The following is an 18,546-nucleotide window of genomic DNA, read 5'->3' as shown; positions in this document are numbered from 1 at the left end:
AAATAGAATAATAATAATAAGGAAAATAGAATAATTAGAAAATAGACAGAATGCATAATGATGTAAATGCAGTTACAACCATCTGATAGCAAATTTTATATAATGCCTTATATCAGGGGTGTCAAACTCATTTAACTCATTTTCTCTAAAGGGCCACATTAGCATTATGTTTACTCTCCAAAGGCAGAATGTAAACCGTAACACAGTAAAAATGTAACTAAATGTAATGTCATTTAATGTAAAATAAATGTAACTACTCCTTAACATGCTGTTAAATAACTATTTAATTTTTTATTTAACTCTTTAGTAATTACAATAAAATATTCAGTTTTGATATCACTTATTTAAAAGGTTGTAACTTAAAAATTGTTAGAGATAAAGCCATACTGTAAATGAGAAAAATCATAAGTATGAACCAAAGTTTGTGATGGGAATGAATTAACACATCAAATAATGTGGAAAAGTTCCATCCAAATGCAATCATCACGCAGGAACAAAGATAATCGATACAATCCAAGCAAAACCAAAAAGCCACCACCTTGTCTTGTCATGGACATGCGCAAACCTAAAAAAATAAATGAAGTGGGCAAGATAAAGAACATTCCCGAGTCAATGCTGCGGAAAAGACGTCACTTTCAGGATCAGCACTGGACAGCTCCATATATTGCATATGGAGCTGTCCAGTGCTGATCCTGAGTGCCATATATAGTTGGCTACATATGGAGCTGTCCAGTGCTGATTAAGTTTGTCTCTTTCACGACCAATAATAATAATAATTTATAAGCCTTATTTTGAAAAGCCAAAAGAGGAAGTTGATATTTCTTAGTCCTTGTGATTTGATTGAGGTGTGAATGAGTGAGCTGAACATACGATTAAGTTTCGGCTCCTACAGGGCTGACCTGATTATTGTTTTTAAACTGAACTGCAGTAAAAACATAAGTACACAAACTTTTTAAAAATTATTAATTATTAGTGTTGTTGTTTTTATATTAAAATATAAAATATATAATTGTAATTTATATTAAAATCTCCCAATTTCATCAGGTTATGAGAAACATGACTTTAAACTATACAGGTATTAAACACTTACTGTCACAAAAGCAAACATGTAAATCCAACAAAAGCTGCAAACTCATTAAAAGTCTACAACGTCACATATAACTGTTATTTTTTTACAAGACAGGAAGTGATTTGTCACCTTCTTAATGTTTTTCAAGAAGATATGATGTGAAATAGGTATTTCGTCAGACCTCTGCTGATTTTTTTTTATATGTTAATCTTTTGTCTGAGCTAGCAGAACCAGTTGGTCAAGATTGTTTTAGTCTCAGATCACCTGAGCTCTATATTACCATGGAAACAAGGTGAGGTGAAACAGCAGGTGCTTATGGAGGGGTCATATTATAGTGTTATACTGCCAGCAATGAAGGTTTAAATACAAGTAAACTATGTGTATATTAGATATATGCTTCACTTTATAAACTTTGTTTCACAGTGTCATTATTGCTGTAAAAAGACCCCTCTGAGATATTTGTACTGTGATTTTTGCCTTATGGTGTATCTGTCTGTGTTTCAAAGCTGAGATAAGTCATGTAGATTATAGCAAAATAAATCCCATGTTGATGAGATGCATTTGTATAGTGTCAGTTTAAATGATATTGAATATGAGGAAGAAAGAAAGAAAGAAAGGGTGTGGCCTTACTGTGACAGGAGAGTTCCTGCCTCCTTCCAGTTAGAGGAAGTGAGTTTGTGCAACATGCATCTGATGACATGAAGTGGCTGGAAATCTCTCTGACAGCCTCAGCACCACAGAAAAGAAGACGAGTGTGAAGAGGAGACTTTGGATGATCAATGTGCTGCTGTTGGGCTCTGATAGTTGAGATGAAGGAGACTGCAACCTGTTTCCTGCCTTGTTCATTTACTGCCAGCAAAATATCTACTACTTATCCAAAAACAACAGTTCAGACGAGACTTTAAAGCATAGTGCGTGAAATTATAATAATTTGACGTGGTTTAACTTGTTCATGAGGTAATCTTTAAATATATATATATTTTTTTATGTTATTTTCAAAAACCTCAATGCTGAAAAGTGTATTCATTTTTATTTATTTGTACAAATACTTGTATTTGTTTACATATGAATTGTAGATGTATCATCTCAAAACATGGGATATAGCCAATTGAATTAAATTGCTAAAAATATAGCATTGATTTGTTGAATAATATGAAATGCAATGTGAGAGAACAAAATCAGAAGACATGATTGCGAGTTTGTTGCTGCTTAAATGAAATTCCACTGACGGTAACCTCGTGAGTCACAGCTCAAGACTTCCCTGATCATGCCGAGCATACCGGGTGCGCGTTTGTTGACACATGGATGCTCGTCGTTCTTTGGCGTCACATTGTGAGACTTTGTAATCTGAGCTTCAGGAGACAGCGAGACACGATACCATTCACATGAGACAACTCTAATCTGCATCTGCCTTCCACACCTCACAGACACGCACCCCATTTTTAAATGAATGTCTTTAAAGGAAGACTTGAATGACTTATGAATCTCTTTGCATTCGGTCCGGGTGCTCTTTCAGTCCAGAAATTAAGGTTACAACTTCACGGCTTGCAGGAATTCCTCTCTGAGGGCTTTTACGTGACTCGTGAAACCTGCTGAACCAATTCTAAGGCGTGTGTCTTGCTGAACCTCGCGCTTCCACGACTATACCACATGCCCACAAGATGTCACTTAGCTCAACGCTATTACCCTGCAGTCCATTCACACAGCACAATTTACTTAAGGAGAGTTGTAACTTTTTACTACCGAGTCATGAACCTAATTAGACACGCTGTGAGTTTAAAGTGGAGGTTGTCTCCGGGCCTGAACAAATGAAAACATTGAAAGCAAGACTGGCAACAAGCACTTTCAGCATTGCATTTTGTAAGTAAATGTAATGTAATTGTTACACTGCAAGCACACAACAAGATTATGTTTACACCCCAACGGGCCCCTTGAAACACACACATGCAGGGGCCCCAGCATGCAGAGAGGGAATAAGGTGAGCGCTAGAGTTAAAGCTCCATTTTCGTTCTCATTGCTCAGTGACAGGTGTCAGAATGTGGCTGGATGTGAACCTTTTCAAACATCACCGATGATAGAACCGAACAGCTTCACACTGACGTGCTGCTCTCTGACAGGAGATGGGCGTCGCCAGCCCAGCCGAACGTCAGCCGCTTTCCTCGTACCGGGGACACGCCCCCCGACAGGACCGTGTCATCTCAAGCAAACTTGGGAAGTCAGCGCTCCAATGAAGTCAAGAGCTAACGCCCACAAGATCGATTTTAGTTGGCTCCTTCTTCGTCAATCACATTTTTAAGGGCGACGTCACCGGCACCGCCACGCCGGAGCTTGAGGAGTGGGTGAGAGAACGAGCCCTCACCGCCACCAGGGGAAAAAAATAGGAATACCAGCGGCGGTAATGTGCGCGGACTACGGGGGTCCGCTTGACTGACGGTTCGGTCCCGGTGAGGTGTTTTTTTTGGGAACATTGGCTAAATGTAATGAAGATCCTTTGTCATTTCCAGTTCTCTGGTTTCCAGGGATGGCTAGCTGAGTTAGCTTAGCCTAGCTAGCTAGCAGGTCGCCTTCCCAGTTGGCTGCACTGGGCGCAGCGTCCAGGTCTGGTCTGCAGGAGGGTTCCTACTCTGACCGCGATAATCATATTAAACGGGTTATTGTTAGTCGGGTTATTGATACGGTGGTGCGGCCAGGCTATTCGTTGAGCATCGCTAGGTGGACGGGCGTCCGTTCTCAGGGCGCGGGCGTGCAGGGTTGGTTCCGGGGAGGCTAGCTTTGAGCTCTGCAACCAGCGCAGCGACTGTAGCACGTAGCATCGGCAGCCGGTGACGCTAGTGCCCGAATAGCTCTGCGACCGAGGCTGCTCGTTCGACATCAAAAAGGAGATGCGGTGTTTTGATGGTGCGTAAGGCCAGAAGCAGCTCCTGACGTTAGCATCCTTTAGCTAGCATTACCCGAACTAGTTTCAGCTCGGAAAGTGCATCAAGTAAAATGCTTAATCGTGACGTCGGCAGCCATTTATGATATTTTTCTGTAAACAGACTTTGAGATTTATACGAAATATCTGACAGCAGTTTCGCACCGGCTCGGAGGGCCGGATTCTGCAGCAGGCTCACTCGCAGGCGTCTCTGTCTATAACTCTGCTGCTCAGAAGGGGTTTCCGTTTAATCCCGAGTTAGAGAGAGGTGTTGTTCCGCGCACGCTGTCAGGTAGACGTTTCAGCTCATGCGGTGATGACTTTAGACCCCATGATGGCTTGCTGCCTGAGCGAGGAGGCGAAGGAATCCAAGCGAATCAACTCCGAGATCGAGAAACAACTTCGGCGTGACAAGAGAGACTCGAGAAGGGAGCTGAAGCTCCTGCTGCTTGGTGAGCCTCGCACCGTCTCGACAGTTCCACGTCGGCGTGGGCTGACTCACGCACCGCACCCGAGCTGATTTACTGTATTGTGAAAATGATGTGTGTGTTTTTTTATTTTTATTTTTTATTTTTTTTTGGTACTAACTCTGGATTTCGTGGGTTAGGCTTCGGGTTGGCTTGGGCTCGTCCTCTGCTGCTGGTTAAATCACACATTGTTTCACAGTTTTGGCTGCCCTCTTGCTTCTGTTATACCTGAAGGCCAAAAAGCATTTTGATGCAGACTGATGCAAAGTACCGGCGCTCAAAAGAAACGACACAAATTCTCTCGCTACACGGTGACCGACGTTCGCCTCTGAGGTGTGCTCCTGCGTAATTACGCATCAGAGGGAACATTGGGGATGACACACTCTCCCGGCATATGACTGTTGATGCCTGTGTGCGTTTCGGCTAAGGTGAACCCTTTGCTGTAAGTCGCATTATTAGGAATTGCTTCAGAATGGCCCACAACGCTAGTTGTCTCTGGCATTTCAAGGTCATAAATCCGCTTATCTCCAGATTAAAAGTGATGTGATTGGCACTACTCAGTCATTCGTGGGCCTTTTGTGAATTTTACAGAATATCAGGCGTGGGCATTTAAGTTCTCTCCAGAGAATAGACCGTGTCAAACAAATGTTCACATGTTGGTGGAGGAAACTGCTATTTTGTTTGACGCACTACTCTACTGTTTAGTTGATGATTTAGATTTAGCTGCAGAGCAACATCGCTAGAACTAACAGGAATTCGGTATCATCAGGAAGCTTTGGAAATGGCCCGGTATCTAAATGAATGGCGTAGGTTGAGATGAGAAAGATGCACCAAATGTATGCGGCTCTCGTGATTTCTAAGCTTATGGTCATGCAGAATCGACTTTATCTTTGCTTTGCGGCTGTAGCCTTGAAGTGATTGCTGCTTGGTGCTCTGATTTTATTTTTTTTATGCACCGGAGAACGTTGATCATATGGATTTGGGTTTTGGATTAATATAAGTTAAAGGGTCTCTTGGCCTTTGGCAGAGGCATGCGCTCTTCTGAGAGCTCGCTTATTCTGACTGAATAATACACAAGTTGAATCACTACCCTTCTTGTAAAATGGTCTTGCTTGTGAATCCAAGCACACAAAAGCTGTCTTGGTTCAGTTAGACACCTTTTTTATTCATGAGAAATTATATAACTGTTATTGGCAGAGACATAATTGTCCTGCTTTCCTCCTCACAGATGAGATGTTGGGACAGTGGCTCATTCAAATATTTTTACTGGGAGGATGCTTTCCATCACAAAGGTTTTAGAGGAATAATAAGTTTAGCTTGAAAAGGTAGTATTTGCTTATGTCTCCTGTGTCTGTAATATGCTTAACTAAGTTTTGTTTTCAGGGGATGTTGGTATTCAGGCCCAGTGATGACATGCACAGAGAAATCCCCCATAGTGGAATATAAAGTCAACAAGTAGGCAATAAGCAATACGTTCTGAAAACATCCATGCCGTTTCCGAATGTAAAGGCAGGTCGCACACGTATGATGTCACAGCAGTTTGTCGCAGGCAGTGGCGTTTCTAAAGCTAAAACTCCGTCTACAGGCCTCCACACGCAGACGTGTAAACCGAGTTTTCAAACACAGTTGCATGTGGATGGAGTTTTTAATTATTAATTAATTATTTATTTTTAAACAAGGTCGTGTGGATACAATTTTTTTGGGAAAGATCGGGCTCTGTGTGTACATGGCCTAAAATGGATTGGAAGATTTACATTATTCATTTGTCGCTATCTTGAACATTAGTTCTGCTATTACATTTTTCAGTCACTTTTTCAATCATTTGTGCAAAAGGTAATTGAAGCAGCTCTAGAAAAATGTGGTGCCTGTTCAGTGTGAAACTAATACACTGGCCATGAAAAAACATATTTCTGTAGCTGTTGAAGGGCCCTTCATGTTTGCATATTAAAAACGAGAAACAAACGTATTTTAATGTCGGTGAGGCAGAAGATAATTAATCTGCACTATGTGGTACTAAGGTGAAATGTCTCGGTGATAGTTTTTCACTATTTGTCTGGTGGTTGTGCAAACTAAAGTTGACACACCCAGAGTTTTGGCAGTCGGGCCGCTGAGACACCCCTGTGCTTCCTACGTCACCACCAGTATAGCTTATAATTACTGATCTGTATCCTTCCTCATTTTGTTTCATGTCTTCATTTATGTTGACGGGTTGGGGGTAGTACGACAAAATGCCGGTACATGATTTGTACATTTGCCAAAAAATTAAATTGTCGGGTTCACCTGTCTTTTTGATATGAATTGATAATATATGAATGACTGTCTGTGTTTATCAGTTCCCTCTACGGGTGTGTGTCGTCAGTCATTAGTCTGCATGTAGTCATATGATAATGAAAAAAGTCTGATGCCTAAAAAAAGACAAAAAGCTCTTGGTATGTTTACACAGCAGCACATCAGTATTTAGCCACTTCCCAACTAAGTCTTGAACTTGGAAAGATGAAACATTAGACTGATCTCAGGAATAGTTGATAAATGTGATGCGGGCGCTGCAAAACTTACTCCTTAGTTTCTTTTTCTCCTGTGTTCTTGTCTCTTGCAGCTATACATGTGGCCAGTGGGAGGGGGATTGGTTCCATCTCATGAATGAACAGTCATTTGTGAATTGTATTAAAAAAAAAATAATAATAATTGTTTGTGAAGGTTCTTTGTTGGATAACTGAGGCTATAGTAGATCTGTGTTTGTCAAACTGATTTGTACGAAACCCCTTAATGTGAAGATGAGACAAAATGTCTATATTCAGTTATTTATTTTTTTCCCCTCATGTCAAATTGACTTGATTCAACATGGAGGGGGATGGGTACGAGCCTGGTTAATCCAGGCATCTGATGTACCTCACATTGTCAGTGCAGCTTCCAATATGGACTAAACTTGTAAAGTTGACCCTGTCAAGACTCGAATGCATTATATGCAGGCATTATTTTGGAAATGTACACAGTCGTGATTTCTCATTGGAGCTGCAGCAACTGAACCAAATGCTGCGCAATAGTCGAGTGGTTTCGTTGTTCTGCGAAGTATGAATTTTGTGTGGGCTGTCTTAACAACCTCTGTAACGCAGCTGGAGCCCTTAACGTAACTTTTCTTATTTTTATTTTTGAGCCAAACGAGGGAGAGGGGCATCAATGTGAGATCCTGTTAACATTCTTACTGAATATTACTTTCTAAAGGCACAAACAATTTCTAACTTTTCTAGATAAATAATTCCATGCATGTTTTATAACATTGAAATGTTTTTTAATTGGCCTTTTCAAAAATGCGCTGGATTACAGTACCCCTTCTTTTGCACATAGCTTGAAATACAATATAAAGTTGCAGTGTTTTTTTCCCCTTTTTTTTCAAAACTCGAATGCAAAAAGCTAAATACACGGATGGATCTCAGAAAGAGGTGATGCTACATAATGGTGTTTGGTGACATGTTGCACACTCTTGTACAGTAGGTGGTATGCAAGTTGGTCTGTTTGAGGCCCACTGGTAAATTGAGAGGAGAGATTGTATTTTGGCATTCAGTTTATAGAGGTCTATAGAGGTTTATAGAAGACTCGCTTGAACATCAGTTTTCTTGACGGAAGAATGTTTTTTTTTTTTATATATATAAAAAGGTGATTAAGGCAGATTTGCTTCTGTCGTCTACCACAAGTAAAGCCAAGCTAATAATTAAGTGCTTGCTGTCAATGTTTGTGACATTTTTCTTTACTTAAAATAGCAGCGAGCGTGTTGCTCCGCGCTCTAACACATTGTGGGTTTTGTGTTTCTACGTTCATTGAAGAGAAACCTGCCTGCCAACTGCATAATCTGGAAGCTACCGTGTTGAGTTACAAAGATACAATTGTTCTCTCTATCCGACTCCCCCCCCCCCCCCCCCCCCCACACACACACACACATATTGAGGCTAGAGGTGAGGTCTTTGCAGCGCCAGAGTTGTTTGGCAATTTTTATTTTTATTTTTACAAAGAATGCGGAGCACGATTTGACATCTTGGTTCAAACAATTCCCATTCTTTAGACTGCTGTTCTGTAATGGCGACCCTCACACTAAAGATGTAGAAACCAAAGCATTGTTCTACAGAACTGACCATCTGTGTGAACGGTGTGCTGCATAATTGTGTGCATCCTGTTTACATTAGTTCTACTGGATGTAAATAAAGACCGTAGAAATTTGACACTTAAAAACAATGGTTGCTCAACTAGGATCTTTCATTCATTACTCTGAACATGTGCAATTAATGTGAAACTGTAAATTTTATACCTTTTTTTTTTTTTCTGGTAAAGGTTTATAAATGAGTATTCAGCATGAAGAATGCATGCTGAAATTGAATGTTGGGAAGGACTTTCTGGAGACTTACTGCAGCCTATCAGTTGGATTTGTTTGCCATGTATTTAGTCCAGCACAAGAGTTGCCATGGGAACAAGCATTGCCCCCCCAGGAGGAGCCGCTCCACTGAATGTACGGTAGCTTGTCCATGAGAAATTCTTATGCTGGATTTTCCAGTTCTGCAGGAGAACAGAGGAGTCTGTTTAAATAAACTGATCATGCCTGCAAGGCATGCTCGACTCCTGGGGTTGTGTATTTGGGGGGGGGAAATCAAGCACACATGAATTCACCAACCCCCCCGTTCATTTTTCTGCTCGTCTCCAGCTTGAAAGTTGCCTTGTGTACTCAGTAAGAGCATTAAAAAAAAAACACCGCCTACCTTTTTTGTTCAGCTCTTTAGCTTGAGAACGGGAACTTTCTAGTAATATATGTTTGGACAATTGCTATTTAAGTTTCTCTCAAAGAGACTGTTTGAAGGGAAAACTCCAGTGTTGCCTGACCTGCTTTCCACACGGATATATCTTGTCCGTTTAGATGGCAGGCAGCACTCTGGACACTCCTTCACTACACTCAAGCTGTCCTCATCAGACTTAACTCATCATTTCAGCATTGTCTCAGGAGTACCGGCTGTACTTGGACGCAAAGCATTTTAAATGATCTAATCAGCCACTTAAATTCCGTCGGGAAATGTGGTTGTCTTAAAGTCGGTGTGGTTAAAGTAGTCCAGCAATTTGTTTCAGTGTGCAGCTGCAAGTAATTGGTTCATTTCACCAGTCCATGCCTGTTAAAATCCATACATAAAAAGGAATGCCCATGTCTCGCCCGTTGATGACAATTTGTCAGACATTACCGGTACTGTCTTGTCTGTCCCGAAGGTACTGGAGAGAGTGGAAAGAGCACCTTCATCAAGCAGATGAGAATAATCCATGGGTCAGGCTACACGGACGAGGACAAAAAGGGCTTCACCAAACTGGTCTACCAGAACATTTTCACATCGATGCAGGCCATGATCCGTGCAACCGAGACCCTCAAGATCCCATTTAAGTTCGATCAGAACATGGTGTGTAGTGGTGACTGTACTGTGTGATTAAAATGGCTATCGGCATCCAATTACTACTATTCATCTTGGTTCGAGATGTGTACATTAACTGCCGTTAATTTACTGTCTCTGTAACTATGACCTGAGATAATTATGAATACACTTTTACTCTCCTTCATATCGCCTGTGGATGTAAACTACTTGGAAACTGTTACTTTGGAATTTCCCTTGTGAAAATACTTTCATATGAATTCCCCAGTCTGCTTTTCTTCCTCCTACCCAGAATAATGCCCAGCTAGTGCGTGAGGTGGACGTGGAGAAGGTTTCCTCTTTCGATCAGCCGTACATCGGCGCCATAAAGATGCTGTGGGCTGATCCTGGCATCCAGGAGGCCTATGATCGCAGGAGGGAGTACCAGCTCTCTGATTCGACAAAATAGTAAGCAAACTGACAGATGATGTACTTGATGTGGAAAATAGAAGACTCATAAAGACATAAGATGCAGCAGGTTGTACCCTGTAGATGGATATGGATCAGTATTTAACACAAATGTCTGAATGTTTATAGCAAGTATATATTGTTACGCATGTACTTATGGAGTTTTTTTGTATGTGTCTAACTTCGCGGCGTCGTACTGGTGGTTTGTCTACATGTGCATCTCTTGTCATATGTTCCCTCCCCCTCCACAGTTACCTTAATGACTTAGAACGAATAGGATCGCCGGGGTACGTGCCCACCCAGCAGGATGTACTGCGGGTTCGAGTGCCCACCACCGGAATCATTGAGTACCCGTTTGACCTGGAGAATGTTATCTTCAGGTACTGGTGGCTGGTTGGCTGCTCGACAGCTAATCGGCGGTTAGGAAAGCAATGATGCCGATCACATCATCTACCCTCGTGCTGCACTGCAGGGCTCGGCACTTCAACACATCCCTAATGGTACATTCTCAAAGACGGGCTTCACGATCCGGCCCCCAGACTCCCTAGAAAGGCTGGCTGCGTGTTGTAATCGCACCCAGGCTGTCAACATTGGCCTCTTGACTGTTAAGTCGTGTTTTTGGAGTCAAGATTAAAGTATTGCGTCTCTAAAGCTTAACGGTGAGCAAAATATGGAACTGAATATACTTTGTCTTTGGGAGCTGCCATTAAGGATTTATCAACACTTCTAAGACTATTTGGGGATTGGCAAAACACTGGCTAATCCCCATGTAACTCTTGGAAATGGTTTCCTCTAGTTCCGTCTGGACTGATCCACTTGCTTTTGGAGGGGGTGTGCGGGATCCTCTGTTTATACTTCACTTTCTCTGTCCTCCTTCTGTCTTTTGCTGTCCTTCCTCTTTTATAGCTATCTAAGTGATCTGGATCGTATCGCTGAATCCTCCTATCTACCAACCCAACAGGACGTGCTTAGGGTTCGAATCCCAACCACTGGGATCATAGAATACCCGTTCGACTTGCAAAGCATCATTTTCAGGTAGAAGACCTCTGTTGTTTTACTAACCCCATTGGTAGTCTGTCATTTTGAGCTTCAAAGGCTGAGTCAAAACGTATGTAGATATGTCACTTAAACAGATTCTCTGGTACGTCCTTTGTTTTACTATGTCCCCGGTCCATTCTGCTGTATGTAGTACATGGTGTCAACATTACAGCGGTTAATGTTGACATTATTATAGAGAAACCCTTTTACACAGAGCAATCCAAAATGAGATGACTTTCTTTTTCCTGGTGCAGGGAAGGCGCACCATCATCCCACCAAGTTTGTTTTTATTTTTTGTGGAAGGCTTTTTTTTTCTCACCTGACAAAATAACCCTAATACAGCTGGCAAAAGACTAACCTAGACTCATCTTGATCGGCATCCAACGGCACGTACTTATACAACTTAACTATACCCACTATTTGGTGAGAAATTGTAACAATTTAATTATAGTGATGCACTTTAAAGAAAAAAAGATTCTGTGTTAGACACTTATGATCTTGGTGACAAATGCATCAATCCTCTTTAACAGTTTCGCAATAAAAGCTGTGACTTGTTTAACCAGTTGGACGCATAACTGCAGCTTTTTTAGGTTAAGTGTTTAACGTTTTACACAATTGGCAATGCTTTGAAGTAGCTCAGACATGCTGTCTGTTGTGCTAGATGACATGGATTCACTGTTCTGTCAATGGATAATGCTGGCAGGCAGTAAAAAAAAAAATCATTTTGCACAAATGGGCTTTGTCACACAACTTCTAAGACAAGCCCTCACTAGCAAATGGATAAATTAAGTCTAGAATATACAAGAAGAATGAGCTTTGTCATGCAGCACACAGTACACACACCATGAAAGGTCATTTACACCCTACATCATCCCAAACCACTCCCATACAAGGAGACAAACTTGTTCATGTGCTACCCCAAAACAAGCATTGCACTTATAGTTGACCTACATAATAGAAATGATACAATCCTTTTTTGACATGCTCAATTGAGTACAAAGGAAATATATTCAGTGTCAACACCCAACAGCTTCTTTACATTTTTAAGTATCGGCTTGCTCTGAGTCAAACGTGATGACGGTAACAGATTTTAAACAAGTTGGGACATGGATGACAAAAGACTAAAAATGTTAGATGATCAGAAAGGTCTCTTTGGAACAATCCTCGGGTAGACGAAGGAATTGGTAGCAGGTGAAAGAATCGTCCTGCAAAGGCTGCTGTTTAAAGGCGTAGATGATCAGAGATTTAGCACTGAAGCCAAAGATTCTATCATCACAAACGTTTTGTTTTTATTGGCCAGCAAATGTTTCATTTTGTTTTTGGTTTAGGTAGTCAAATAATTAATGGTGTCATGCCGAGGTCCTCGCTGTACTACAGTATTTTAACATAATACTCCTTCGGGTTTCTGCAAGTAGAATAGTTTCCTTTACGGTGATGGACCAAGGGAACAAAATTGATTACAGAAGAGCACAAATCAATAATAAACCATATCAGCGTCGGCGAGCAAGAAATAACTCTGATTGCGTTGAGTTTGTGCTGAAGAGGCTCCCAGAAGTCCCGGTGCCTATCGTGCAGGCTCTGTGCTGCTGATGGGGAATCACGAGATGCTCTCGATGACAGCAGTTTTTTGTTAACATGCTGAAAACACAATTGTGAATGGGGAAATAATTGTGTGCAGTTTTCGCTGGCAAACTATTTTAATTCCATGATTATTGGGCTTTTGTTGTTGGTTTTGTTTTACATATGTCGGATGATGTGTTTGATTCCTGTCGTTAAACATGGAGATACTCTGGTTCCACATTTACTTGCTTGTTAGTCAAACGGCCTTTATTGCTGTTCATTTGTTTATTGGGATCTCCGTTAGCGATTGCCTTGACAATGGCTAGTCTTCATGGGATCCGAATCCTAAAATCACATTTGATGCAATACAATGGTGCATTCATTACACATTCAAAATATTAGTGAGTATCTCAATATGAATCTAAAATGATTGCACAAAGACGACATCTGCTGCTGTTGTGGTGCCATGATTAGAACGACACAAATCTCTTACTTCCCTCTTAATTGGGTTTTGAAGTCACAGAAAATGTCATTTGGCTTATCTAGCATAGAGCTTAGCATAATAAGTAGGTCACTCATCTTGGAAAGGGAGGAAAAAGGTCATTTGATGTGAAGTTTTATTTGAGGCTGGCTTCTGGGACACCGTCATCAGTCCTGTCCCCCTTTCTTGTCGACTGAGCTCGCTTTTATGATATGCAATAATTATTTTCCAGTTCAATATTTTAGTATTGCTTTTTAGGTAAACATGAGTTTAGAGAATGCAATCAGAATTTTCTAATTTGGTTACAGTAGCTAGTTCCACTAAGACAAAGATCCTTTAATTTTCCAGTTTTCTTCTTCTGTTTTTCCTTCTCCAGTGGCTGCTCCTCTTGTAGCCTTTACATGTAGCATGTTTTCGTTGCCATGTACAGATAAGTAATGTTTCATATACTATCCTGTTCACTTTTTTCTTTGTGGGTGCTCACAATTCTTTTATTTTTTTGTTTTTCTTTCTTAGCTTTGGCGGGGCTTGCTCTGTCCACCTGCGAGCCATGCTGCAGTTTTGCAGTTAATTTTTCTATTTATATTCTTGGCACAAAAGGGTGTTTGGTGTTTCAAATGGAACTAAGTGTGGGGGGAAAAAAACCCATTTACCATGTTTTATTAATATCCTGCCATTTTGCAGAATATCTTGATAATGACCAGATACACCAGTGGCTTAATCAGTTAAACTAATATGGATGTTCATTCATTCATTTTGAATGAATGAATATGAATGTGTTCCTGCAAAAGTATCCGTTTGAGCGTTCATGCATTGGAGTCACGAGGTCTGTGTGGGTCTGTAACATGAATTTGAATCGGGTCCGTCTGCAGATCATTTGATCGTCCTCCTCCAGCCTCATTAGGTGGAAGTAGTGCTAATTAGGGTGGAGCATTTACTGGTTTCGTGGTTACACCACAGTATGTAATTATAGTCCTATCACTATTTGCTGATTACTACTAAACAAACGTAGACTGCTACACCCCAACTGCCTGTCAGACGGGAAAGTGGGCAGAATGATGCACATACAGAGGATATAACAGAGTTGTGAGAGATCTTGCTTATCTCCATCCCCTAAAAAGAAGGAAAATATGAAATGGATTTGTTTTGGACATTATAAAAGCCAAGTATTCTTTTGTCATGGATGAAAAAAAATTGAATAATTTATAATATAATTTTTGATTAGAAGAGTCTGTAAGAGAGGGAATGCTTGCAGCTAGTTCAAACATCTCTCTGCACAGATCATGGTACGTGTCCCATTGATGATTGAACAGAGCAACTGGTTCATCAACATCTGAGGAACCGAAATGATCAAAATCGGTCAGTTCGCTGTCCACTGACGAAATGTTACAAACTAAAATATAGTTAATGGGAAATAATTTGTCTCTTTCCCTGCAGACAGCCGCCTTTGTCTGTTCAACAAGCTTTACAACTTAGATCTTGCTTTAAATGCTCCCTTTTTTTTGTAAGAGCCCTTTCTTATTGGTATTTTACCAGGAGATTTTCTTTACAGTGACACTTGTTAGTCATACTTTCCATAAAATTTCATGACTGCATGCGATATCCGTAAGTGCTAAGAGTCCAGTACTATGACAGTCATGCCATACTTTTGGAGCCCCGAGTCCTCATGACCAGACCACACAGATCCTCTAACAGACTGATTGACCACCACTGGATACCAACCGATCAGAAATAAAAGCTAAGCCACATTTTGCAACGCGTGCATCACTTTGCACTGATGATCTACTTGAACACCATCTGCCATGAAGAAACCCTGATTCTAGGCTGGTGGCTCTTCCTCAGTAAAACCGCCTCAGGGTTTCATCTCTAACTTTAATTTCCATCTGACATTGATTCTAAGGGTAAACGATGATAGATTTGGAGCCAACTACTTACTTCATGTAATTATTTTAGTCCCCTTTGCTGGCCATTCATCTTACCTACCCCCCTTATGTTCCAACCAGGATGGTGGATGTCGGGGGTCAGAGGTCAGAGAGGAGGAAGTGGATCCACTGCTTTGAGAACGTCACCTCCATCATGTTTCTGGTGGCTCTCAGCGAGTACGACCAGGTTCTTGTGGAGTCGGACAATGAGGTGCGTACCTAAAATTATTCACACTGCATGATGCTATGTTCATGTTTCCTCTGGTGTTCTTGCATTATGTCCTTAACTTTAATTTGAGCACTTTTTAAATGACTGCATATCCTTTATCATGAACCGGATCTATTTAAATGTCTTGGAGGTGAGACCACCAAAAAAAAAGGCAGTTCATGAGTTGGGGATGGCTTTCGATATCTGAAATGCAATGACATTTCGTAAGAAATGTGAGAAGTGTCAATAAAGGAGGGACTTGAAACTTCAACTTGTTCAGTCAGTCTTCGTAAATACACTTTTGGTCCAAGAGTGAAAAGAAAAACCCCACAACCTTGATGTAACTAGGCAAATAAGAGCCTTCACTGGATAAATATCGAACCTTTTTAACGAAATAAAATTATTCGAACTCGCAGCTATGTTTAACGGCGAGAGCATTTCTAGACAATGTGACTGTGGCGCTGAAGGAAAAGTATCAACCCTCGGTCGGAACAAAGTGTCCCATTCATGGGTTACATCTACGACTAGAGGGACAAAAACAAATGTAGACATTGAACAGTTTTTCTACCAAATGGAGAACGGTGCTTCTCCATGGAAACCTATTCTTGATGTCGGATGGTAACGATCTGAGTGACGACATCAAGTGCTTTACATTTACACTCTTTCTAATCTGTAGGATTACTTGGGTATGGCTCAGTAAAAAAGTAAATCCTGCAGGTTCCATGTTCATGTGAAATCAGGAAGTTGGCAAATGCTGATTTGTGGAACAGCTTCCTGACGCTTCCTCTGGTGCTAATCAGCACCAGTTCTGACGAGTGCCTTAAGCCGTGGGCCTTCACACGATTTTATTTTCGCATAATAATAAAGAATCTTATATAAAAGGATATATTTTATTATGTTTATTACTGCAGCACCAAGGAATACATGTATGATCTCTAAAATAAATGGGTTTCTGTGCTTTGTCGTTTGAAGGTGAGAGCAGTTTATTGTTTATTTCTATAAACTTTCTAAAGGGCCTTTTTCCTCATATATTTTTAAGAACTTCTTTCAATCAGATTTACCATTTCATTTACTTTTTTTTTTATTATTAAAAGGGGACTTTACACTGACCTTAACGATTCCACATTTCAACCCCTTCATCGGAACGATTGTCTGTGGCTGCATTCGCACTGTGTGGCACTGGATCATTTACATGCTGCATCATATGCACATTTATGTGCGGCAATATATTTTCCTCTATTGGCATCCTTGTGAATTGCTGCATGTATTCTATTAAATGCTTTCCCATTCCCCCGAATGGAAAGTTTTTACTGATACTTTATAAACAGAAAAGACACAAGTCTTCTCTCTGAGCATATTGTTGGCTCTGTGTTCAGATGAAATGATAGCTAACGTGATTACATACTGCATAACCGCTGCTATTCCACTGACAACAAACCCTTTCTCTGACCTGATCATATGACAAATGGGTTTCAGCCCCAGCAGCCAGCTTGCCTTATCTGCTGTATATCCCTTCAGCGCCATTCTCAACCTATTTGGTTGGTTGTTGTTTTGAGCGAAAGTTTTAACCGCCCCCTGTACTTTGTTGTCCAGTCACTGGAATGTCAGTTTGTGTCCTGAATTTTATAAAATTTCCGACAAGCTGTATGTACGACCCCGTCACCAAATGTCCTCCACAAATAGTTGGTGCCAACTAAGGCCTGCTAATTCAATGTTGAAAAAGATGATCCTGAAATATAAAAGGATCTCATTGTATCCACAGTGAAGACAAAATCATGTGGGAAGTTTCAGTTGGAGAGATCTTCCTTCCTCTATAGAATGTAATAGCCTTTATTTTCTCATCAGAATCGCATGGAGGAGAGTAAAGCTCTGTTCAGGACCATCATCACATATCCCTGGTTCCAGAACTCCTCCGTCATTCTTTTCCTCAACAAGAAGGACCTGCTGGAGGAGAAGATCCTGTATTCTCACCTGGTTGATTACTTCCCAGAGTTTGATGGTGATTTCTTTTTTTTTTTTTCCTTATTCATTGGACTCTTAATCAAAAGTGGTCTGCTCGTCTTGTGTAGGGCTTGCCCATGCTGTCTGTTGAGCCTCATGCTATGCGCTGCGATTTATACACAGTGGAACCTTGGTTCTCGAACATGATCTGTAATTCTGTTCGAAAACTGACGCTATATTTCCAAAGAACCAGATGAATGCCCACTTGCATGTCTCTGCGGTATGTTGCTGTACTACAACACAAACAGGGACTCCAGCGATCATGTATTTACTTGACATTAAAGCAATTCCCCAGCAGGGGTCAACATAAATGATGTACAGCATTTTTGAGAATAAGCATATATTTCAAGGCAAAGTTTAAGAGCAGGATATTTTGAAGGGGTTTCTGGTACAAGGGTTCATTAAATATGACTAAAGTTGGTTTGAGTCGGCACAGACAGAGCTGCAGTCGGTGCAGTTTACAATGCAAAATTTTTTGAAAATGTACTATTCTGGAAGATATCTGGCAAGAATAGCTTTTTTGTTAAACGATCTGCATGTAGGGAAGAGATTCTGAAAGATGATCAACTTCCTGACATGCTAAATGTGTTTCTCTCAGGTCCCCAGAGGGATCCCCAAGCGGGCCGGGAGTTCATCCTGAAGATGTTTGTGGACTTGAACCCTGACAGTGACAAGATTATCTACTCCCATTTCACATGTGCCACCGACACGGAAAACATCCGCTTCGTCTTTGCAGCCGTCAAAGACACCATCCTACAGCTCAACCTCAAAGAGTACAATCTGGTGTGAAGAGCGACGGAGAGACCTGCAGCTAACACACACACACACACACACACACACACACACACACACACTTGCAAACTAAATGCAGAGTCCGCTTTTTGAAACACACATCTGCATGAGAGCATACCGTTGCTCAAAGAGTCGAGCAGAGACAACGCTATCATGTTGTGTCCCCGTTTAGCCTTCTTGTTGGTTGTATGGTTCTGACCGTTGTTCGTCTTGAACCAGACTCCAATATAACACTATCCATTTGTCCTGGC

The 18,546-nt window shown here is 41.0% G+C and overlaps 1 protein-coding gene across 1 annotated transcript; it reads left to right on the top strand.

Annotated features, from left to right (window-relative positions):
• The first annotated feature begins 4,299 nt into the window (after window positions 1-4,299).
• On the top strand, window positions 4,300-18,292 carry gna11a (guanine nucleotide binding protein (G protein), alpha 11a (Gq class)). Its single transcript, XM_068743093.1, has 8 exons — window positions 4,300-4,435; window positions 9,692-9,876; window positions 10,139-10,293; window positions 10,545-10,673; window positions 11,200-11,328; window positions 15,376-15,505; window positions 17,348-17,501; window positions 18,102-18,292. Exons 1-8 carry the CDS (start codon window positions 4,300-4,302, stop codon window positions 18,290-18,292), a joined length of 1,209 nt encoding a protein of 402 aa, XP_068599194.1.
• The last annotated feature ends 254 nt before the right edge of the window (window positions 18,293-18,546 follow it).

Source organism: Brachionichthys hirsutus, chromosome 9 (genome assembly GCF_040956055.1).
Source record: "Brachionichthys hirsutus isolate HB-005 chromosome 9, CSIRO-AGI_Bhir_v1, whole genome shotgun sequence".
Classification (NCBI taxonomy): Eukaryota; Metazoa; Chordata; class Actinopteri; order Lophiiformes; family Brachionichthyidae; genus Brachionichthys; species Brachionichthys hirsutus.
This window is presented reverse-complemented; position numbering and strand designations above follow the sequence as displayed.

Excerpts from the sequence above, each read along its gene's own strand:
- gna11a (XM_068743093.1), top strand. The coding sequence starts at position 4,300 with ATGACTTTAGACCCCATGATGGCTTGCTGCCTGAGCGAGGAGGCGAAG. Across the intron at positions 10,294-10,544 it reads CTCTCTGATTCGACAAAATA|TTACCTTAATGACTTAGAAC; the intron begins GTAAGCAAACTG and ends CCCCCTCCACAG. Across the intron at positions 10,674-11,199 it reads CTGGAGAATGTTATCTTCAG|CTATCTAAGTGATCTGGATC; the intron begins GTACTGGTGGCT and ends CCTCTTTTATAG.